This window comes from Mchenga conophoros, linkage group LG2 (genome assembly GCF_057382185.1).
Source record: "Mchenga conophoros isolate Kocher_MC1m ecotype Shallow Benthic linkage group LG2, M_conophoros_male_GT1.1, whole genome shotgun sequence".
Lineage (NCBI taxonomy): Eukaryota > Metazoa > Chordata > Actinopteri > Cichliformes > Cichlidae > Mchenga > Mchenga conophoros.
In genome coordinates this window covers 39,155,983-39,179,568 of record NC_140527.1, presented here as the reverse complement: position 1 = coordinate 39,179,568, position 23,586 = coordinate 39,155,983, and the positions used below count along the sequence as shown (strand labels likewise).

The 23,586-nt window shown below is 39.1% G+C and overlaps 2 protein-coding genes across 4 annotated transcripts in view; one reads left to right on the top strand and one right to left on the bottom strand.

Moving 5' to 3' along the window:
- The window catches only part of LOC146582614 (integrin alpha-6-like), a 16,731-nt gene extending 9,677 nt beyond the window's left edge, over positions 1 to 7,054 (top strand). For all 3 annotated transcript variants that reach the window (XM_085245446.1, XM_085245455.1, XM_085245463.1), the window contains 12 exons: positions 776 to 897; positions 1,016 to 1,166; positions 1,442 to 1,519; positions 1,595 to 1,674; positions 1,792 to 1,866; positions 1,989 to 2,091; positions 2,183 to 2,359; positions 2,443 to 2,544; positions 2,692 to 2,802; positions 4,496 to 4,600; positions 4,881 to 5,006; positions 5,403 to 7,054. In XM_085245446.1, coding sequence (XP_085101572.1) covers positions 776 to 897; positions 1,016 to 1,166; positions 1,442 to 1,519; positions 1,595 to 1,674; positions 1,792 to 1,866; positions 1,989 to 2,091; positions 2,183 to 2,359; positions 2,443 to 2,544; positions 2,692 to 2,802; positions 4,496 to 4,600; positions 4,881 to 5,006; positions 5,403 to 5,489 — 1,317 coding nt within the window. In that variant the 3' untranslated portion in view covers positions 5,490 to 7,054. The remainder of the gene's footprint in view (positions 1 to 775; positions 898 to 1,015; positions 1,167 to 1,441; positions 1,520 to 1,594; positions 1,675 to 1,791; positions 1,867 to 1,988; positions 2,092 to 2,182; positions 2,360 to 2,442; positions 2,545 to 2,691; positions 2,803 to 4,495; positions 4,601 to 4,880; positions 5,007 to 5,402) is intronic.
- gpc2 (glypican 2) lies at positions 7,048 to 23,586 on the bottom strand. The gene is made up of 11 exons (XM_085245475.1): positions 23,053 to 23,586; positions 21,122 to 21,280; positions 19,942 to 20,076; positions 15,690 to 15,865; positions 15,509 to 15,589; positions 14,553 to 14,718; positions 13,721 to 13,851; positions 12,848 to 12,994; positions 11,900 to 12,036; positions 10,900 to 11,072; positions 7,048 to 10,819 (listed from the first exon to the last, which is right to left on the bottom strand). The coding sequence occupies exons 1-11, from the start codon at positions 23,228 to 23,230 to the stop codon at positions 10,542 to 10,544; spliced, it is 1,761 nt and encodes a 586-aa protein (XP_085101601.1). The 5' UTR covers positions 23,231 to 23,586; the 3' UTR covers positions 7,048 to 10,541.

Here is a 23,586-nt window from a genome sequence, read left to right as displayed (position 1 = left end):
ATAATCAAAATCAAAGTTGCAGGATGTTTATGTAGCAACATCAGTATCATTAAGAATCAATCTAATACTAATGTATTTTATTTACTAGTTGTACAGTGTGTAAACTGTACAGTTAACTGGCTTCAGCTGCAATGTCTTTGCAACTGTGGTCAGAAATATACACATATACTCAAGTTAAATTAAAAATGGTTGGTTTCCTGAAGACTGGTGGGTTAGCTTAAGACAAAAAAAATACTGTATTTATTTCAAAGACCCTCAGGGGGACCTGAGCATAGATGTATCAGACAGAAAATAATGAACACAACACAAAAAACAAAACTTAAATGAGCCTGTAGCATACTTAGTGTCAGTTTCACAAGAATAAAACTGTAACAATATCAACCCATAGATAAGGTAAATCTGGTGTATAAAGGGGCCTATATGACATCCCCAATGTTCATGCAAAGGTGGGTCGATTCAGTTGAAGAGATATATTTCCTCTCATCTTCCAAGTATCAACCGGTGATTTGTGTCACATTTATTTTAATCCCACTGACCATTTTCAGTGTTTGAACAAGTTGAATAACCGACTTAAATTCAGAAGGTATCAGAAGTGAAATACAGAATATTACAATTAAAACTAGAATGCTCTTGACTGTATCTTTCTGTTTACTGCAGTTATTGAAATTGTGTGAATTAAAGCCCTTAACTCTGTTGTTGTGACGGATATGAACAGAATCCTGGAACCTAGCTGAAGCTTTATTAGAGAAGAGTTTCTTCTCTTTTTTTTTAACAGATCGTTCTAATAAATAGAGGCTGTGGCAGTGACAAAATTTGTCAAAGTAACCTGGACTTACAGTACAAGTTCTGTTCCAAAAAAACTCAAGCCGGTCAAGATGTTTTCAAATCACTGGCCAGGTAAACCAAAAATATCAAAGCTCAAAAATAAAGTCTTTTTTTTTTTTTTTTTTTTTGGAAACCAAAACATGCGACCCCTCAGCCCAAGCTGCATTAACTTTTACTGTCACTCCTTTAGTGAGGATGGTGTTGCGGTCATCACTCCATCAGATGAAGACATAGCTTTGGAGATCACTGTGACTAACAAAAACGGGGACGATGCACACCAGAGTCGTTTGGCCATTACACTCCCAGACATAGTGCGCTACTCATCCTACTCGACCACTGCAGTGAGTACAGAAAAGCTGGTTTTCCCCTCGTTAGATCGTATGTTTTACTCCATGAATCCATATCCTGTTCCTTATGCTTCACTTTTAGATTCCAACTTTGATTTTCTACTTCCTACTTGTTGTGTTACTCTAAAATGTGATGGACAAAATATATTGTAATATTTTAATGATACTTTTGGTAATTTTGGTACTCCAAAATTTGATGTCATCTCCCAGGACTTTTTTATAATCACTGTATATTTATAGACAATGAGATTGCCTGCTTGTTTCCTCAGGAAAAACAAGTGAGTTGTACAGACAACAGGATGCCAATTGCCTGTGACCTGGGAAATCCACTCCAAAGAGATGCTGAAGTGAGTAGCGTTGCTCAGTTTCTTCCACATCTGCATCACTATTTGCATGTTTGATGGTTACTTTGTTCCTTTCAGGTAACGTTTTATGTCATACTCACAACTTCTGGCCTCACGTTGAGCACAAAATTGATTAACATCACTTTACAGCTGGAGACGTAAGTAGGCTGATCTGAAGGGATTATGTTACTAATCAGTGATCAGTGGAATGTAAATGACATTCAGTAAGCAAAACGAATAATTTACAAATAATCTTGGTTCTTCCTGCGATGTAGGACGAGTGAGCAGACCATAAAGCCAATACAGGCCTTTGCCAAAGTTGTTTTTGAGCTGCAGTTGCAAGTGAACGGGTGAGTTCTCCTTTAAATTAAAATTAACATTGCTTGTTCCATTTGTCATCTTAAAAATGACTGATTTGGCTTGAAGGATTTAAAAATGACTAATGTAATATCATAACGTGTTTCCTCATCAGGATCGCTAGACCTTCTCAGGTGTCAATTGGTGATATTGTAAAGGGCGAAAGTGCGATAAAATCTGTGGATCAAATAGGAAACTCAGTTCAGTATGAATTTAGGGTAAGGTGATATTTGGTACTAAACTTTAAATGAATCCTGCTGGTTATTTTTTCTCATGGGTCCAAGAAAACATGCACTGTTTCTCTAATAGATAACGAATTTGGGCAGACCTCTGAAGCATTTTGCAAATGCATCACTGAGCATCTACTGGCCAAAGGAGAACTCTGTAGGAAAGTGGCTTCTCTACTTGACTCACATCACCAATGATGGTGTGCATTCTGTCCCCTGCTCACCTGTAGATGAAGTCAGTCCACTTAAACATGTAAAGGTAAGGAAATCCTGTCATTGTTGAAATGTAAGCAATGCTTTAATGGCAAATTAACATCTAACCGGATCATGTCTGATACCAAGGGCTGGCATGACACAGCAAGAAAAAGACGTGAGGCTGAACATAAAGCCCTCTCAACTGATGGATTCACATTTCTTCCAACAAAAAGAAAATATAAAACACTGGTAGGAGAATAATATTTTAATTAAAATTAAACATTAATTATAATAAATTAAAATGTTGCAGCAGTTTCCTTTTACTGCTGAACTGATACTTTATGCAAACTGAGACTGATGAACATGCACACCTGAGGCCTGCTGTCTTCCCTTTAGACCTGCTCAGATGGATTGAATTGTGTGGAGATACGCTGCCCTCTGCTGGGCCTGGACAGTACTGCATGGATTGTTCTGCATTCTCGCCTTTGGAATGCCACTTTGGCAGAGGTGCTCCATTTCTGAAAAGTGCTATTGTAGTGTGTATAGCCACAGCAGGTAGCTGTTCTCAGGGAACAAGCCACATCATTCTATATCCCCCCCTCTAATCGGAATACTATCAAAATTAGACACTAGCTGGTGTACATAGTAGCTCATATAGAAACCTCTATTTCCAGAGGTGACACAGTGTTGTAGTGTTTAGTGTAGTACTGGACTCATGGTAGAAAATTCTAGGCTCAGATTTCATGGTCTTTGGCGTTTCTGTGTGAAGTTTCCTCTGGGTTCTTTGTCTTCAGCTTACGTCTTAGTTTAATTGGTGATTCTAAATCTACCTGAGGTATAAAAGCAAAGTAGATACATTTTGCATGAATATATATGAAAAGGTAAAATGCTGATTGTAGTGTAAAAGCGCTTTGAGTGGTCATTAATGCTATAATGCCAGTTCATCCTGTAAATTACCATTAAACACTAAAAATCACCAACAAAGTGAGCAAGGACAGACAGGAATAAAGCCTACTTAAGAAATTTTTTTGAAAGCCTTTTACTATGAGGGAAGTGAATGCAACGCCTCTGATTATTTTACACAGTTGTGGTCCTGTGAATAGGGATGGGTACCGGTATCCGGTGCCATTGGTTCTGACATAAACGGTAGTAACCAGACCGAAAAGCAGCGCACATTTCGGTGCCTTTTTCCCTGAGATGTCACACACCTTGGATTCTAGTCAATCGTTTTACGTTTGCGAGCGTAGTAGGCGGGACCAGGTACGTACGTCCTTTTAGAGCAGAGCTACAGATTAAAAATGCCCAAGGCGAAGCGGTCAAAAGTCTGGCTGTACTTCACAGCAAAAGATGCAAACTCAGCAGCCTGCAACAAGTGCTTTAAGCGGATACTGTGCAAAGGAGGTAACACCTCGAATCTGATGAAACAACTGGCGACGTATAGCATTTTTTTTTTTTTTTTTTTTGGACCTGGAGTTAGCAACATCCCCCAAAAACACGAAGAGGAGAGTCCTGGCCCCTAGCCCTGCCAGTGTAGCAGAAATGATGAGGATGATGATGGCAGCAGCCGTTCTTCTCTGCGTGAGGAGCTTAATGTTGTTCATGTGTAATTTACGTTGAGTTGGCTAACCACGTTATTACATTAATGCATGTAAGGCGAACTAGCAAACATCATCATAGCTACATGCAGCTGTCGTCTTGTTTGATGGCAGATACTCCCTTCACCCTGGCCAAAAAGGCTAAAATGACCAAAGAAAAAAATGTGTTTTTTTCCATTGTTTAAGCACTGCTTCCAGCCAAGAGTGATGCCATAAATCCCCTATAGCTGCAGAAAAGGCTAACATTGTTATCTTTTTACAAAAAACCAGCTGAACATGAGAGGTTTTTGGACAAAGTGTGTGTTCTCCATTCTTTAAGCACCGGTTCGAGCACCGTTTAAGCACCGGCACCGTTTCAAAAGTACCGGTTTGGCACCGGTATCGGATAAAACCTAAACGATACCCATCCCTACCTGTGAGTAGGCTAATACTTAGGAACAAATTAAAACCATTAGAAACCTTCATGGCAATTAAACAATAATTTAGTGTAGATTCTTATTTCTACAAAACACTCACATGGACTTGTTTCTCACTCTGTTACCCATTTCCAGCCTTACTTAGCAGCATGTCACCAGTATCTTATTCAGTTTTTCTCTTCCATTTAGGATTACAGCTCTTTAAACTATCTTCTCATTGTTGTTGATGCAACTCTGACTCTAACCAACGCTCCAGAGAACATTGGACTTAAACCAGAAAAACTCAGGACAAAGGTAAAAAAAAAAAAAAAAAAAAAAAAAAATAGGTTTGTTTGTTTGTTAAGACCAATTTTGTTAAATTACTCACATGAGCAGTTGCTCTTTAATAGAGCTACCTTTGAGTTCAGTGTACTATAACAATTACATTAAAAAAATGTTTGTAACAGTCTAAGATGGACAGAAAGTCACAGCCTTCTAGGATTTGTGCATCTGAAGACATACTGTACTGTTGTTTTGGGTCTGATTATTATTATTATTATTATTATTATTATTATTATTATCTAAATGTCCACAGGCAAAACTGACAGTGTTCCTTGAGAGAAAGACTGAATTCCTGGTCAAAGTTGCGTGGTGGATAATCCTCCTGACAGTCATGTCTTTGCTGCTGCTGTTGGCCTTTTTAGGCTTCCTACTGTGGAAGGTAACAAGAAATACAGAATACCTGTAAAATGTTGTTTTAAAAGTTCACTGAGCTGATAGCTATACAGTTCATAGCATCAGCAGTGTCAAATCAGTCTCTCGGTAATCTTCCAACAAAGCAGTAAAAGCAGTTTTTTTTTGTTTTTTTTTGTTTTTTTTTGTTTTTTTTTTCCGGCAGTTGTAAGCATTACTCTTAGCATTCTTCCTAAATTGTGAATACTTTAAATAGAAAAAGCAAATTTCTGCAGTCTGAAAGCACTTAAATGTGGCATAGATGAGGATTTTTGAATGTACAATGAACAGTTGAAACAGTTAATATTTTTCATGAATTCTTTACTTTTTACAAACTTGTCTGTGAACTGTCATACTGACCCTTGTCCTTATTTCTTTTTGTAAGCGTGGGTGCATCCACTGCATTGATCATAAGAAGAAGTTCTCAGATAATGGAACTCCAAACACAGAGACAGCGCCCCTTAAAGGCTAAAGGGCAAACCTTAAGGACACCTTGAAGGTTTAAGAACAACACTGAGGCTTCCATGGCAAGCTGTTGTTTTATATTTTCTACTATCAGCACAGAATTATCTGATCATTTTATGGTGTGTTAGGATTTATTTTTTTATTGTTTTGGTTTTTGTTTGTTTTGTCACCCAATTTATTTGCATGTTTACACTTTTCCAGCATTTTCCCCTTTTCATTTCTGTCTCCCTCTTTTTCCTTTGTTGTTTATTTCCCGACTTAACACTTTCTGTTGTATGTGTGCAAGTGCACTTACCAACATGGTGTGGAAAGTTGATTATGTCTCACCTCAAATGCTCAGCATCTTGGCTACATAACAAAAAAAGGAGAGACTACCAAACATTTTTTTTATTTCTAGCCAGTAGAAGGAAGATACAATGTTTTGAATGCCCAGCTAATTAATTAAGAGTGGTCATTTTTCATGCATTTCAAGTAAATGCAAATTTACATATTTTGTGGCAGTGTTAATTTTTCATTCTGTTAAATTGTCATAATCAGCATGGAAGAGTTTTATATTACTGTAGTCATACGCACAGTAATTTGCAGATGTTCACTACATGCATAACAATCACAGTCAAACCTTATAAACATACTCCTTTTTTTAATCACACACAAAACAGTGAAAGGCAGAAAATCTGATCATCTTAAATAACTGAAAAAAATGGATAAAGAGGACAAGCCTGTTTGGATATTCAGCTCCCATAAATGACACACCTGTGCGCTCTCAATTGTAGCTCCTGCACTTCAGTGTTTTGCTTCTGTTTCATTTTGTCCTCTTTTAAATTAAATGGCAATTTCAGGCTCTAAATTAAACTTCACAGCATAAACTGTAAACCATCTCACTAGCTGCTAATCTTTGTTCATACTTAATCCAGTTTGTTTTCTTGTGTTTCACTGAGGTAAGTTTTACCCTCTCACACAGAAAGAAAAGATGCTACCTAATCTTTCAAAGAGGAGTGGTGAAGGTCACATGCAAAGGAAAAAAAGCTTTCTTCTCTTCCGTGCCCTCCAGATGCAGTTTAGGAAGTGAGATATCCTTTACTATGGTAAACTGATACTGATTTCCAGATCGCAGCAGGAGGATAGAGGAGACAATGAGGCACAAATCAGAGAAATAGGAAAGGTCTCTACCATGTATTTATAGGAGCTGAGACAGAAGTAAACATTTGCTTTAGTATTATTAAATGATGTAGTTCTCTTTCCATTTGTCAGTTGTCAGTCTGTCCTGTTCTACTTCTTGTTTGCCTTCCAGTTTACTGTCCTGTATCTGTTCTTGTCTTCATGTTTACCTCAGTGACTTTGTTTCTTGTTTTGGATTTGTTTTTTCGTAGTCCACTTTGGATCACTTGCTTGTTCTCTGCAGTCTTCTTATGTCTTCTTTGTTCTTTTTGTTGAGCTGGTGACTTGTGCATATGATCTAAGCCTGAACATGGAAATATTCTGTAACTAAAGCATGTGTTGTTTAGTTTTTGTATTTTGGCTGTTATTAAATATAATTACCTTAAAAAAATTAAAGAATCAACATCTTTTTCTTCAGTTTTTTAATGAAGCAAAAAAAAATGTCACTTGTTTGATACCAAAAAACTGTCACAACAACATGAAGAAAAAAAAGTTGTGCTATACTTTCACCATGAAGGAATGTGAGTTGCAGGAATGGATGTGAGTTCGGACTCAAAAACAACTTTCCTAAAATTGAATGGAAATACTGCAGCCATCACAGACTTGTCTGACTGCTGAGCACTGAAAGCACATGATTAAAACACTGTTGCTTTTAAAATACTGTGAAACACTTTGTCATTTTTTTTGTGCAATATAATGCTGTGTGTGGTGAAGTCTTAGCCGCGGTTCCTACTGTTGCTGAAGGCTTTCATTTCAAATTAACATAGCCACCTTCACATGCTGGCATTTTGTTTGCGTTTTGTTCAACAAAGTGCTGGAAACAGTCCTCAGAGAATTTGGTCCATACTAATATGTTAGCATTACACAGTTCCTGTTATCCATTGAGCATTTTCAAAGCAGTTGGAAACAGTTGGTAATTGGTGTAAAATGGATATGTTATGAAAGGAAATCCTTCTCTAGATCATACTTCTATTTTACAGGCATATTTCCACCTCAGTAGATTTAATTCTGTTACAAGCAAATGGGATTTTACAATTTCTCTTCAATTTAAGTGTCCTTTTGCAGCATCTATACATTCTCTTATATTCTCTTGTCTCCCCAGCTGTTCTATTCAGTCACTTTCATCATCTCCTGGAAATAGTTGAGCATTTTGGAAACTGTGCTCATTTGCTTTTTTTAAGGTGGACCTAAAGCAAGCAGCTTAGCATAAAAGCTAGAAAGTGAGAAACATTGTCAATGTTCACTTTACAAAACACATAATGTTTAAGAAAATGTTACTTTAAAGATGCTGAAAAGTAAAGTGTACAAATTGATACCGAGGTTATACACTCACTGGCCACTTCATAGGTTACAACTTCAGGGAACCTTGAGAACTACCTTAATTATTTGCAACATAGTTTAAGGAAGGTTTTGGATAAATTCTTAATACAGCATCACACCGTTGCTGCAGATTAGTCAGCTGCACACACATGATGCTAATCGCCTGTTCCACCACATCCCAAAGGTGCTCTATGTTCTTGTTTTCACCAAATTCTGACCAAACCATCTTCATCTGATCATCAAACCAGGCAATCTTTCTATTATCCAATTTTGGTCAGTCCACATGAATCATAGTTTCAGTTCCCCATTTTTAGCTGAGAGGAGTGGCACTCAGTGTGGTCTACTGCTACTATAGACCATCTGATTCAAGATTGAATGCATCTGGTCATTCTCCTCTGACCTCAGGCCATCAAAAACGTATTTTGTCCCAGGGAACTGCCACTCACTGCATATTTTCTCTTTGCCAAACCATTCTCTGTAAACCCTAGAGATGGTTGTGTGGGGAAAATCCCCAGTGAATCAGCAGTTTCTGAAATACTCAGACCAGCCCATCTAACATAAATAACCATGCCATGTTCAAAGTCACTTAAAACACTAATTCTTACCCAGTCTGCTGCAGGTGGAAATTAACCAGGTCATCTTTAACATGTCTACATACCTGCCGTGACTAGCTAGGCAGATATTTCCATCAACAACTGAACTGATATACTTTATGAAGTGGCTGGTAAGTGTGTGTTGGTCTATTTCTTGGCAAAGATTGCATTTTTATTAGCAGATCTGTCAATTTCTTCATGCCAATAAACAATCAGTATGTAACCCGTGTAAAATGATCAATTATTTTTGCACAAGGGTGGCTGTAGCTCAGGTGGTAGAGCAGGTCATCTACTGATCGGGAGGTTGGTGGTTCGATTCCCGGCTTCCCCTAGTCTGCATGCCAAATATCCTTGGGCAAGATACTAACCCGAAATTGCTCTCCGATGCATTCATCGGAGTATGAATTTGTGTGAATGTCAGTTGTGCTTGTGTGAATGGGTGAATGCACAAGTTGTGTAAAGCGCTTTGAGTGCTCAGAAGAGTGGAAAAGCGCTATATAAGAACCAGTCCATTTACCACAAATTAAAAAAGTTAAAATATGTTAATTTGCAAATTCAACCATTCCTTGTATATAGATTTTCTCATCCAAGCTAGTTACTTTGTTTTAAACTAATCAGCTGCTGAATCCGTCTTTTTGTTGTTTTCTAAATCGTAAACTTATCATTTTACACTTTGCAAGCTAAGCACACTTCCCAGAATGTTAAACTAATCTTTTCTTCTCCTCTTTCCTGATGACAACTCCTCACAAGCTTTGTCTAGAAAACTCTTTGATTTTATCTTCATTAAAACAGCACATGAAAATTAAGAACCATCATCTAAGTTCTGACATCATTTTTCTCTCTGAAACCATTCAGTCCAACGTTACAATACGTAGCGTGCTCACCGACTGTTTTCAACAACTTTTGTTGCTTTTAGGAAAAATAAGTACAAAAGCATACTATTAAAAAAGGTCCCAGCATCCTCTCAACAAGACCGGCACATATAACAAACATTATAAAACGATCACGCAAACGCACACATACGCACACACTCACACATGATGCTCTTTACCCCTCTCTGTTTAGAAGTAAAGAAGCCAGAAAACTACAGCTGATAATAAGTGTTCTGATGTATAGGATAATATTTTAAAATGACTGGTTTACAAAAAAGTATTAATACAACTTGATTTTTCCCTTTTTTCACCACCAGAGAACTTGAAAGACAAACTTACATTAGAAGAAAACACACAGCCATTGTCTTGAAATAATAATAAAACAAAATATGATATTACAAATAAATTAAAAACAGCAATACATTACACTGATATAAGCAACCCAACTTGGTTTGAGCTTTTACATTCAAAATCAGCCCATTGTTTGGTTTCAAGAGTCACACTTTTGCCTTTTTCAAATGTTTCCAAGCCAAAGTATGGCGCTTTAATTTAAAAAACTTTATCTTACTGCTTTAAAAAGATGGAAAAATTAATTAAACGAACCACAGCTAAACTGAACTCCAATGTACTGAAACTTAATTTAAAGAGAGAAGCAGCAAACAAATGTACGTTAAATCAGCTGCTCACTGAAACTACATAGTAATTATGGGCACGGCTAATCTCTACCTCACAGACCACCAAGTGGTCACCGCCATCACCCACACATCCTGCCAATTCATTTGAAGTTTATTCCTTTGTTCCCCTTAAGACTCCCAGCACTGCACACCGTTCAGCATCTAAAGCCAATCAGTCAAACATGACACTAAAAAAATAAAAGATGATATTTTTAAGTTGTGTTTTTAATTATCAGTGTGTTTTATTTCTCATTAGTTGCTTGGGGAGTAGGAAAAATATTCAGTGCTGTAAACAGGTTTTTGATTATTGCTGAATTAGTCTGTTTTTACTGTTGTTTAATGCTGGTGTAACCGAATGGAATGGCAATTATTTTCTTAATAATGTGCTTTAGACTCCAGCATGACAGAAATTTTCCCCTCACTTCCACACTTTAATAACCAGCTATCTCCACATGGTGGCAGCAGTGACCACAAAAGGCAGAGGCAACAAAGAAAACGGGGAGAAAGAGAGCAGACCAGCTGCAGATCGAACCCGTCCCTGCCCGTTGTTTCTGTTCCACTTGGACCCGTTTCTGTCTCGGCCTCGAGGCGGCTTTGCAGGGTTGGAGGCGGGGTTATTTGAGGGTTTGGTGTAGGGTGGAGAGTAAGGCCCATAACCTGGCCAGTCATGATTGTACCTTTCGCCATGATCTCCACCTCCTGAGCCACTGCCTTCCTCACCTGAAACAGGAAAAGCACATTTTCATCTGAAATATGGAGCAGATATAAGAATATCAAGTCAAAATTTTAGGAACACTCACTGTCCATGAAGTCCATGTCCTGTCCACTCATAGCATGCCTCAGTTTATTGGTCACCACCCTCAGCTCCATGATCAGCTGCCTGGTCCTCACATCTGGACGTGCAATATCCACTTCCACCTCAGGGTTATTGATCTGGCTCACCAAACCGTCACCTGTCACATCTGGCAGGTACCTGAGCATACGCACAAAGAGGCATTCACATACATAGTAGCTTATTCTCTGCTATTTAATTTCCTTAAGAACACTAAAGGTTTATGTGCAGTGATACCCGTTGTAATCAAATCTTTAATGGCTAGGCTCTAGAGATGGTTATGGCCAATCAGTCCCTTTGCTTTAGTCCAGACAGAAACATCTCAGCAGTCATCATCTGATGGATTGCTGTGACATTTTGTACAGACACTAACAGTCCCCAGAGGATTAATCCCACTGACTCTGGTTTCATGTGGCTGCCTGGACCACTGGGCTGACATTTTCGGTACAGAGCACAATGTTTCAGCAGCTATTGGTTTGTTTTATGTCAAGCTTTATTGAATTTTTAATAATGCATGTATCACTTTTTGCTTATAAGACAGTTAGCTGCACCATATATATTTTTAAAGTTACAATCTGGAATGCCCAAAGGACATTTCACAGTTATTATCACTTATTGTATATGTGATAATACAAGATAATTATAGCACAGCCAGCACATCTGGTTTGTGACTGAAGATGGATGTGCTTTTATATAAAATGCTGACTGATGACGGTGGACAATCAGTTCCCCTCTTTCTGTGTAACACACTCACTAGTGTTTCTTCTCAAATGAGCTTGATTCATTGGTATGTACACAGAACAAGCAGACCCAGGTAGAGAACATGTGGGTGAGTGGCGGTGGCATAATTAAATAAACTCAGTTCCATCTGTTGCATCCTTCCACCTCTGCACCATCACTCACTCACTCCTCCTCCTCCGCCTGTACAGACCCTCCCCTCAGCAGCCTTTTGCTCTGATCTCGCTCACCTCCCCCGGGTCTGCCCGTTCCAGCAGCGGTCCTCATTAGTGACGTCGGCAGCCATCTTCTCATCGTTGCAGATGGTGTGTGGGAGGGACACCCAGAAGCCCCGCATGGGCCGCAGTCGCTCTTTCAGCTCGGTAACCTGTGTGGAGGTGGAAGGAAACTGGCTATGACTCAGACATGGTTTTAAAGTATCTTTGTATGAAAGCTGCAGGGCTGATGCTGGGTAAAGGTAAAAACCTAATACAGCTTTGCTTCTGGGTCAGCTCTTAAACGACATTTCTTTTCAGTCTTATAAACAGATATAAATATCTAATACCCCCTTCGTCTGTGCTCTGATCTGAAGCTCTTTTTATTTAGGCATTTCTATCTTGCAAGACCACACTATTCACAGAAATTCTGTCTGGGTTCTAACCACAGGACTCTCTGTTATTAGTCGCTCTGACTTATTTTAGTGTTTTGGGGGTTTTTTTTCCCTTTTTTTCCCCCTCTTGATCTGAATCAGATTCATGTGCAGAGCAAACATGTGCGACATTCTTACAGTTTTTTCCTGATATATTTAAAGAATGCTCAACACAAAAGGGTAAATTGTGCACCATTAAAACAAGTAGTATCTATTTCTGTATCAACAATGTTCCAAATTGCTCACTGTAACATGTGAAAAGTGGCACTTATCATGAACCCACCAAAAACAGTCATTCATCAGCATCTCGAACCACTTCAAAGGGTTTTATCTGGTTTCAATGTAAGCACTTTGTCTCTCTTAGTGAAAAAGCACTAAATGGCCAATGGATGGTACTTAGCAAGCACCAAATGGCAAATACAGCAGAAATACAATAATTTTAGGCCTTAGCTGATTTCTTTTCTTTTTTTTTACCTTTATTGACAGGTAAGTGCAACCCAAGATTAAGAATTCCTACTGGTACCACGTCACCGTGCTGTTTGCTCCTTACCAATCGATCCAGGTTGGTGCCTGCAGCAGTGGTGGGTTTCTCTTCAGGAGTGTAGGTGCGGAAAGGCCTCCTGTTGCCCCCGGACTCTTTGGGCGAGCGTTTGGACCTTGCTGGAGCTGGCCTGGGGTTTCCACAGCCTTGGAACACCTGAGGTACACAGCAAGAGCAGTTTTAAGATTAAGATGATTCTTCTATGTTGTGTCAAGAAAACTGTATATTCTCGAACTAATATGTGATTTCGTAGAATTTCTTCTAACAACACCTAAAGAATAAGTGCAAAAGGCTCAGTGCTTTCTTCTAAGAGAAAAAAGGTAGCTTTGATGTAAGTTTTGAATTAAAGCTTAAAAAAACACCAGGGACCTTTGATTTCTGGGGAAAAGAGTCAATGACGTCTACAGACAAAAATGTTGTAACTGAACAATGTTGAAAAAGCTCCCGCTAACCTCAACAGTCACGCTCTATTAGAGTGCAGTCGCACAAAGCTGGATTGTAAAGCAGAGAGCTGTCTGTTCCTTAAAGCACTACCAACACAAACCAGGAGCTTCTCTGTTTCTAACAAGACGTGGGTGTCTCTCTGGAGGATTCACTCCTGGGATGTCTGCCATGTTTTAATCATACTCCGAGGCTATCATGTTCTCATCTTTACTGCATGCTGTCTCATTAGAAAGATTAAAAATGAAATTAAACAATAATTAAGATTACAGCTTTTGCTTGAATATCGAAGAAGATCATTTGCATGTCCTCTCAAAGGTTCAGTTAACATTTCACTCGATTGATTCACAATTGCCAAACTCTCGGAAAGCAATAAAAAAATATAACAATGCTCATTTGGTTTTCATTTTTATGTACTGATCGTCTGCTGTGCTTTCTTACTTTGCTGGAGATGCTGACACTGTTTTCCTGCATGTGCATAATGGCCTCTGACACTTTTACAGAGATAGAGTCGGCTGCAAGCTCCATGTTGAAAGGCCCCTCCAGCTTCTCTGAAACCTGGTACAGAGCATCTGAAAAACATAGAGATGGTAGGGTGATAAAGTTTGCTTTGACTTTAGTTCTCACTTTCAGGTAATATACAGAAGAAGAAAAAAACTGTGTGTAGGTGGGCTTCTGTAGAGCCTGATGAATGTCAAGACAGTGGTGTGTCTGGAATCTCCCCCCTGGCCAACCAGCTAAAAGAGTGTGATTTACATGTCTTTAAGGGGTGTTCAGTAAAATAAAGAAGCAAGCTGTCACAATATAAAGCGTGAAAAAGAGAGGAGAATGGTGGTCAGACAAAAGGCTGCATGAGGGTAAAATGGTTTTGAGTTCAGCAGGCATGGATGGAGCGATGAAAGGTAAGAGGAAGCACTCCAGATGAAAAGAAAAAATAGAGGGAATGTATGGGTTTGATGAAAGGAGAAAGGAAACACAGGAAGACAGATCAATTGTGAAGGAGCAGAGAGGCATGAATGATTAATGGAGGAGGAACTCATTAGGGAAAAGGACGTGAAAGTAAATGAGTGACAGGGGCACAAGAAAGGATGCTACTTTTTGGGATGTCTGGTTTAATTATGATGAGAATAATTCAAAGTGCTTAGACGCTGACTCTCCTATGCTTAAAGATCTAAAAATGATGCTGAAAATCAGGTTCTTCAAAAACTTTAGCTTTTTAAAATGTGCCATCCACTACCTATGAAATCACATATAAAGATACTCCATCACCCACCAATGAAATTGTTCCATTCGGTGTCCAAGTCAGCCTGATTGGCTAAGCAGCCCTTCATCACGTTAAGGCACAATGAGCGGCAGGGGCGCACGGAGGGCATACCTCGACACAGTGGGCAGTACCACTGACGCATCAGGCCACGCACACACTCTGAATCTGCAGTTAACTGAAAGCAAAGGACAGAATAAAATGGATTAAATACATAAACACACAATGACCATTACTTAACAAAGCGGTTTTACATATTTGCAGCTCCAAAAGTCAACCACAGCTGAAGAACTTCAAAGTTATGTTTAGAAAAACTAATTTACTCAGTTACCAGTTCACACTACAGGGCCAGCAGTTTAGTGTGGACTTGTCTGGATAATGATTCACTTCCTGCTGGTAACAAGATGATTTTGTTTTTGCTTCAAAGTTTAGATTAAATGTCTGATAATCTAATAAACAGGATTACTCTATAAAGTCTAGACTAACTATTGTGTTTTTGAGTGACTAGCCGTTTAAACAAGAACATAATGAAAGGATCGCAGGGGCGATCGTGGCTCAAGAGTTGGGAGTTCGCCTTGTAATCGGAAGGTTGCTGGTTTGAGCCCCGGCTCCGACGGTCTCAGTCGTTGTGTCCTTGGGCAAGACACTTCACCCGTTGCCTACTGGTGGTGGTCAGAGGGCCCGGTGGCGCCAGTGTCCGGCAGCCTCGCCTCTGTCGGTGCGCCCCAGGGTGGCTGTAGCTACAATGTAGCTGCCATCACCAGTGTGTGAATGGGTGGGTGGATGACTGGATATGTAAAGGGCCTTGGGGTCCTTAGGGACTAGTAAAAGCGCTATATAAATACATCCATTTACCATATAATTGCTTGCCAGTATGCTTTAGACAGCAGAATATCATCAATGCCATCTTGGTATTAAATATTCCACTCAAGATAAGCATGAAGAGATGCTGAATAAGAGCCACTCACCTTTGTTGCTTTGTTGACAATGTCCCGACCAGTGGCAAGCCCTTGAGATAACGCTCTGGCTGCTATGAAAGCCCTCGACACCTGAATGTCAAACCAAAGATAACAGATTAGGGTCCCCCTTTGCCATCCTGCTATATAAGTACAGTATATATGAGCTCTGTAGATTTTACTATATACACACTTGTACACGAAGTTTGCGAGGGACATCCCCAAATGGTTGCAGCTGTTCGGCGTGCTTGCTGACACACTCTAGGTAGTCCTCACTGAACTGATACTGGGGGTTTACCAGAGAGAAGACCCGCTCCACAAGTCTGGACCAGAAATCTGACAGAACTTCTGCCAGACTCACACTTCCCCCTGTGAACAATAGAGTAACAGTTATACTATATAAGAATATGGTTTTTTTTCTTATCTGATAAATGCTTCGAAAAAGAGTCACTGCAGTTAGAATGGATCTCACCACGACAATGCTGTTGGAGAGTATTTAAAGACAGATTTCTCTCATCTTCTTCCAATAAAAGCTATGTTAAGCTATAAAAACCATCAGATAAATTAGTTTGGTAAGTGCGGCCATATTTGAACAGCTAGAAGGACAAAAAAACATTCTCAATATTTATATGCGCTGTTTATTTTGCATTCAGCATACAAATGACTAACTGCTGAAGTGTGTGCATTAAAATTCCAAGGTTTTTGAAGGAAAGTACAGAAAAATACTTTTATAAATACCTGATTGTTTTACTAAAGTGTTTTTCTCCTTGGCTAAACACACAGTACAAGCTATGGAGAAGTCTGATTGACATTGCTTTAAATATCTCACTTAATAATTTTTGATGCATTTGAGAAACAACAGTTTTGGGGGAAAGATGGAGATTTTAGAGCAAACTCTGTCCTTGCTTCTTTAAATAACACTCTAGCGAAGTCGCATGTCTCACTTTGGTTAAAAATATTGTAATCAAAAAAATTTATAAAACTACATAAAATTTATAAAATTTAATAAAACTTAATCCAGTTGATAAATGAACACTTTTTTTTTTAATGATAACATAAATCTGAACACTAAATGTTTTCTGCTTTAGAACATGATAGTATCCATAATGTTTTGTCTGCTTGAGTGTTTCTACAGAATGAGCATGTGAATCTCCAATCTGTAGTCTACTATACTGCCTTAAATTAGCCATACATGCTGTTTGGCAGAGAAGGACAGGCTGACTTAGCAGCCTGCAGATGGAGGAGTCAGTGAGCGGCTGTGAAGCCAAAAACAGAACGATCCGGAACAAAAATAGAAATGGTCTGGCATCTGTGGGAATCCAATTCTCGCTCTCCTTTTTTCCTCCAGTTTTTCCTGGCATGTCGGTTCCCCTCAAAAGACAATGATGCTTTTTTTATTGCTGTCTATAACTGCTGATTTACCACAACATGGACGTGGACTGTCTGAACTATACATAAATGTCAGTGTCGGAAGGAATTATTGTACCTCTTTAAACAGAGATCAGTATTTTTAAACATTTCCCTGCAGTCATTCTTTCCTCGTGGTGGTACTGGAGCCCACTGTAGACTACATATGCCAGGCAGGTTACTTAAATTACTGTTTTAACACTGTGGAATAGAACGTGGATTTTTCCCTCTATGTTGTTTGGATTGGAAGCTAGTGATTGCCATTTGTGTTTTGGATCAGTAAACCATCATTATATCCCTAATCTCCTTCTTTTATATGGCAGAGCCAACCAAAGTCCACTCAGCAGCAAGCCTGACAACCCTGTGCACTTGGTCACTTACTGTGCACTTATTAGGGAAGTTATTTTCAAGGATTATCTGAATTTAATTTAAAACTGCATGTGTAGAACTTGCTAAAAACCATGTACAAAGTTGATTTGTGATATTCTCCTTCTCTCAGTTTGTTCTCTCTTTGATTATGTATCACTTCCTGTTCCTGTTGTTTTTCTGTCAATTTAATTAAAAACGTATACGTAACAACTTTTTTCATAGAGTAATCTTCACATGCTTTATCCAAAGCATACTCTCTGTTGATTCACTCACTAATTACATTCACAGTATTCACTGTCTCTTTAGGGATTTGCTAGCTCAACTTGTAGCCAGCTAGCTAGTAGCATGGCATTTTCACCTGTCCCTCCTGCACTTTCCTGCTCCCAGGGAAAGTGTTACTCCACAGACTCCTTTAGTAATAACGATACTTGTAATGAATGGCAGCAATCTTCCACTCCAGCTTGTTAATCAACCAAAGACTCAGACAGAGTTTTAATTCATTTCAAAGCCTGATGCTTCACCTTGCCCACCCGTGCTGGAAAACTCATAAACCAGTCATATTTGTTATCATTTATAATTTCTGTCTGAATTCTCAGACTTTTTATCTGATTTAGTGCTCAGCTCAGATAAAATAAATATTGTGGGTGATTTTAACATCCATATTAAATGTATTATTAGACTCAGTTGGCTTCTTTCACAATGTAAAAGATCCCACCCACCACCTTAATCCCACTCTAGAGCTTTTTCTGATATATAGCGTTATACTGAACATTTATCAGCATTTCCTTCAAACCCTCTTTTGTCTGATTATTTCCTAATAGCATTTAAATTTACAATGGATTACACAGCAGTAGTATATAGATTTTATCACAATAAATGTATTTATGAAAGTACTGTAACTAGGTTAAAGGATATAATTCATCCACTGTCATCTTCTCCTATGCCTTGTGCCAACACAGAGCAGAGCAGCTACCAGAACACTACTCCCACAGAGGTCGATTATCTTGTTAATTATTTTACTTCTTCACTGCATACGACTCTGGATAATGTAGCTCCTGTGAAAAAGACAGACACCTGCTATAACTCTCAAATGTGCACCTTAAAGCAGACAACTCATAAGCTGAAGAGGAAATGATGTCTCACTAATTTAGATAATCATTTATCCTGGAAACTTAGTTTGCTGCTTTATGAAAAACCCTCTTTCAAGCTAGAACATTTTATCACTGATTTATTAGGGATTAATTAGTGATTAGAGAAAATAAGAACAACTCTAGGTTTCTCTTTCAGCACTGAAAGAGTACTACAGAGCTCTGTTGTTGCAAGCATCACAAATAAAATTTTAACCATTAAAGAAAAAATTTGTCATAACCATCACACAGAAGTAGCATTATGTGCAGCTACTTTCAGTACCATTGATATTTATTTAGACTCTTTTTCTTTCTTTCCTACCATTAATCTTAAATGTGATCAACCTATTTCTATTAATCAGGTATTTACCACAGGCCTTTAATCTGGCAGTTCTTACACTGTTACTTAAAAAGCCACGATTTGACCATTTAAATTTATTCATGTAAATGGAGAGTCCTCTTCATTCACTGAGGTTAATTATGAAGTTCCGCAGAGTTCTATGCCAGGACTAATTCTGTTTGCATTATACATGCTTCCCTTAGGAAGTATCATCAGAAGGCATAGCATACATTTACACTGCTATGCAGATGACACCCAACTTTATCTATTCATGAAACCAGATAATACACACTAATTAGTTAAACTGTAGGAATGTCTTAAAGAAATAAAGACCTGGATTACCTCTAATTTTCTACTTTTAAATTCAATAAAAACTGAGGCCATTGTACTCGGCCCTAAAAGCATTACAAATACAGTATCTAACCAGATAATCTGGATGGCATTAACTTGACCTCTAGTAAGACTGTGAGGGATCTTTGAGTAGTTCTTGACCAGGATATGCCCTTCAATGGGCATATTCATGCCTCTCTTCCTTGGAACCAGCTTTCAGTTTGGAGTCATGAGAGTAAACTTTTAAGATTAGGCTTAAAATTTTCATTTTTGATAGAGCATATAGTTAGGGTTGGATAAGGTGACCCTAAATTCTCCTTTAGTTATGTTCCAATAAGTATATGCTCCTGGGGGATTTACACGATGCATTAAGTGTTTCTTCTTCAGTTGCCTTTTTCACTCGCTTTTTTTTTTGTTAGCATGTGTTTATACACCTCTCTGCGTTAAATTTTTAGTGATTCATAATGTTTCGGTCTCTTCCACAGCATGTCTCTGTCCTGTCTTCCTCCCCTTACCCCAACCGGTCGCAGCAGATGGCCCCGCCCCTCCCTGAGCCTGGTTCTGCTGAAGGTATCTTCCTGTTAAAAGGGAGTTTTTCCTTCCCACTGTCACCAAAGCATTTTCTCATAGGGGGTCATATGACTGCTGGGGCTTTCTCTTTTTTCTTTATTGTAGGATCTTTGCCTTACAGTATAAAGTAATTTAAAGCTACTGTTGTTGTGATTTAATGCTATATAAATAAAACTGAATTGAACTGAACTGAATTGAATTATTTTACAATGTCTCTGATCCAACCTAGCTGACATATCTTTGCCAAAATCATTAATTATCTCTATGACTGTCAAGGTGGACAAAGGAGTGTTAAAACCAACCAGAATAATATCTGCGAAGCTCCAGGAAAAGCTCTTGGAAGACGTGTGCGTTCTGGGTGAAGAGCAGGCCATAGGTCTTGGTAAACATCTGGTTCATAGACTTCTCTGAAAGGTCTATAAGTTCTTTGAAGAACTCTGTGCAGAGACAGAAAAAGCAGCGATTAGCTACAAACTGGTCACCCACCCTCTTTTTCTCTAATATCTCGGCCAGGTTTCTATGTAGGCGCTCCCTCACCCTCCTCCCTTCCCTGAAAGATTAACAGCTCAGATCCTGCACACTGGTAAATGGGTTTAACAAAATGTACTCTATTTAAAATCCATCTTTAAGACTCATATGCAGTCTCCCACTCCTTAAGCGTCTTTACATGACTCATCATTATATATTATATAAAAGTGTGAGGAAGGGTGATAGCAGTCTACTGCAGGTAGGAGGAGAAAGTGTAAATTCAGCTCTGTACTGTGGCTGCTACAAACCTGCAGCTGTAGACGCATTATTTGAAACAATGACTGCTAAAATCTCCCAGATACAGAGCACTATAAAAATATTTGGGTTTTCCAAAAACTTTATACAAGTTTATAGATTATAAGTCATTATAAACTAGTCTTACAATTCCAGTGAAACCTTTTTTCATAAAGACTTCTATGTCTGTATAACCCTGGCAAAATCATAGCAGCATAATCATAGTTAATTCAGCTTAGACAAGCAGGTTATATATTTTTAATGGGAGGCCTCAACTGGGATTTTCTCCAGTTAAATATGGTGTTTAGCTGCATTATGGAAAATGTTATTTAGAGCAAAAAAAAAAAAGTTACAGACTAAAATGCAGGATAGCTTGGCCCTGGTTGCTTGATTTGTATCTAGTTTTATAATCAGTCTCTTGTGAGTCGCCACTTGTATGAAAATGCCTCACAGTTGCTGAAATTACATAAGTAACAAGCATTTTAATATATTTGCTTTGCTGTGCTTCAAGCATTTAGCTGTAATTTTAATAGCGCAGAAGTATCATCTGAATTAAATTAGGAAGGTCATTTTATAATTAAAACTCACTGGTTTAATTTTGGGGAGGGTCATTTTTTCACAAACTATGGTATCAAAAGTAATAACTAGCTTTTAATCAGCTTCAAATCAAATAATGTTCCCATTACAAACACAAGAACTACTAAGGTGTCAGCCTCTCACCGTCAAACCTGCGGTGTCTCTGGGTAAAGGTGGTCAAGAGAAACTGGCTGTTGTCTGAAACTGCTTTGAGGAAGTCCCTTTCACTCTGCTGGGCCAGAGTCTCCTCCATCTGACTGGAGCAGCAAGTGTAGTCCTGAGGACAGAGCCGCAGGTGCTCACCTGGAACAAACATAAAAGAAAGGCCATAAGAGAAAGCAAGGATTGATCCCACAGTTAAACCTATGGTGAGAAATCTGATTCCCTTGGGGTTTTTTTAACTATATGTAATTATATGCTTCTACTTTATATATGCACTTGGTTTTGTGAAGCACTTTGTGCTGTTTTTATGACTAAAATGTATTATTAAGTGCAAGGCCAATTTCCATTATGGAGGTCAAAGCTGATTTTTTTTTAGTTTGAAAGTCAATTCCTCTACTTGTCAGTCCATTCAGTGGGGAAATCTTATTAAAGATAACGCCGTGGTAGAAAAAATTTAATTTCCATGCATGAATTATTCAACTTCAATCTGTCTTTCTTTGTCAGCCCAGGTTGGGTCTTTGATATGTCTGAGGTAATGATATATGCAAACCACACACAGGAGGGGGAGATGGGGGGGGGGGGGGGGGGGGATAACACAGGAGTACTCAAAATATGCAAAAGCCTTGAATTCTTTGTTTCTATCATATTGCATCCGACATGAATATTGCGCCTGTTAATAGAGCCGAAAGTCTGATTCCTAACTCCACCCTGGCCGATGTTCCTCTCTGCCTCTTTTGTTCTCCCTGTGTCTCTCACTATTAGCCCTCTCTCATCCCTCTATTTCCATTGCTAAACTGCCTCCCTTCATCCTTCACTCTCCCAGCCATCTGCTCCCCTGGCCCACGGGACAGTGAGCCAAGACTCAGGCAGTGATAGCCCAACATACACACACACATGCACACACACACACCAAATAAAATCTATTCTGCAGTTGCCTCACACACTAAGCTAAATTGCTGTGAAAGAAAAGGAGGGGGGGAAAAAACACTTCAAACATACATTTTATTCACAATCACTTTTAAAAGCAGCTCTATGTGTGTCTGAGAGGAGCAGACACATCCGCTCACTGATTTACATGCAAAGCTAAACCTCCAAGAAGTAAGCTACATCTTCACTCTGTCATTTGCACCCTCACATGATCAGACATTTTTATTTTGAACAATTTAACATCTAAAATCCACTTTCTTGTACCCCCCTCCTCTGTTCTACCCCATCACCAACTTCAAATTATTCAAAATCTAAGTGTTTGTAATCCGCATCCAATCTTCTCATTCTCAAAATAAGATTATCAGCGGTGAACAGAGCCTATGGGTGTATATGCAGGGATTTAACAGTGAGCCAGTAGGCAAAGACTAATTAGGGGCGAGGTTCTTTGTTGCACCGGTGTTGGCAATTTGCTCATCCCCTTAATCATCCAATTTAAACCGCACAGAGAGGAGGAGGGGGCGGGTGTAATTTGTTTTAAACCATACTGCATTGTTTCTCTTGGGGGGTAAAAACTCACCGTGGTGATCCTACAACGGCTCTCTGGGGCGTTTAGTGAGTTTGGAGCCACCTTGTACTTCTTTATCACTTTTCTACAGAGATTTGTTGCGTTTGTGTTTATAGGGCATTTCCTGCTACAATATTCCCTTAAAGATGCTTGCAGTGCGGAGCAGTGAGTTTACACTGACCTTAATGTGCATTATGTTATTTTTATCCCATGCTGATGCGCCTACATTTCTGCTGCGACATAACTGCACCCTACCCTGAAATTTACAATTAAACCTTCCCTATATATATATATATATATATATATAACATTTTTTTTTTATATATATTTTTATATCATATCATTACAGACTGCCCTATGTGGGTCCCGAGAACTGTATGCTTTAATTTATTCCCGCTTTGCGGTATAGGAACCGTCTTACCAGAAATTTGAGTCAGCGGAGCGGTGCTTGTGCTGTACCCCTTCTCCAAGTACACCTGCCTGGTGTCCGAGCAGCTTCTCCCCGCTGCAGCCAAAGGGCTCCGGGTCCCTAAAAGGGCAGCAGCCGTGCAAAGAAGTACCAGCAGCCGACGACTGGGAAAAGACACCCTGGTATCCATCCTCACTGCAGGACTTGGTGGGGGGGAAAAAGCAGACTCCAGTAAAGGATAAAGCCAGACTGTGGTTGCAGCAGCTTATAAATGAATGAATGTCTGGCCGGTTTGGATGCACGCAAAAGTGTAAGGAGTAACGGGATCCCAAATCGTCAGTCGTTTGAAACAGTCATAGTTTTTCCCCAATAAGTGCAATAAACATCCGGGCCGGGCTTTTACATCACAGACAGGCCTGCGTTTCCATCGGCCGTGTTCATTTAATTTGTCCTTCCTGGGAGACCCGCTGTTGTACGTAAATACATGGGAGTGTGAAAGAGGCGCTCCCGGCCCACAGCATCATCTGACAGGCAAACTGCGTCAAA

What these genes read in the sequence shown, in the direction of transcription:
- gpc2 (XM_085245475.1), bottom strand. Translation starts at nt 23,230, where the DNA reads ATGGATACCAGGGTGTCTTTTCCCAGTCGTCGGCTGCTGGTACTTCTT. An exon ending in GCTTCGCAGATATTATTCTG is followed by an intron (nt 15,866 to 19,941) that starts GTTGGTTTTAAC and finishes TATTGTTCACAG; the next exon opens with GGGGAAGTGTGAGTCTGGCA. An exon ending in CTCGCAAACTTCGTGTACAA is followed by an intron (nt 15,590 to 15,689) that starts GTGTGTATATAG and finishes TTTGACATTCAG; the next exon opens with GTGTCGAGGGCTTTCATAGC.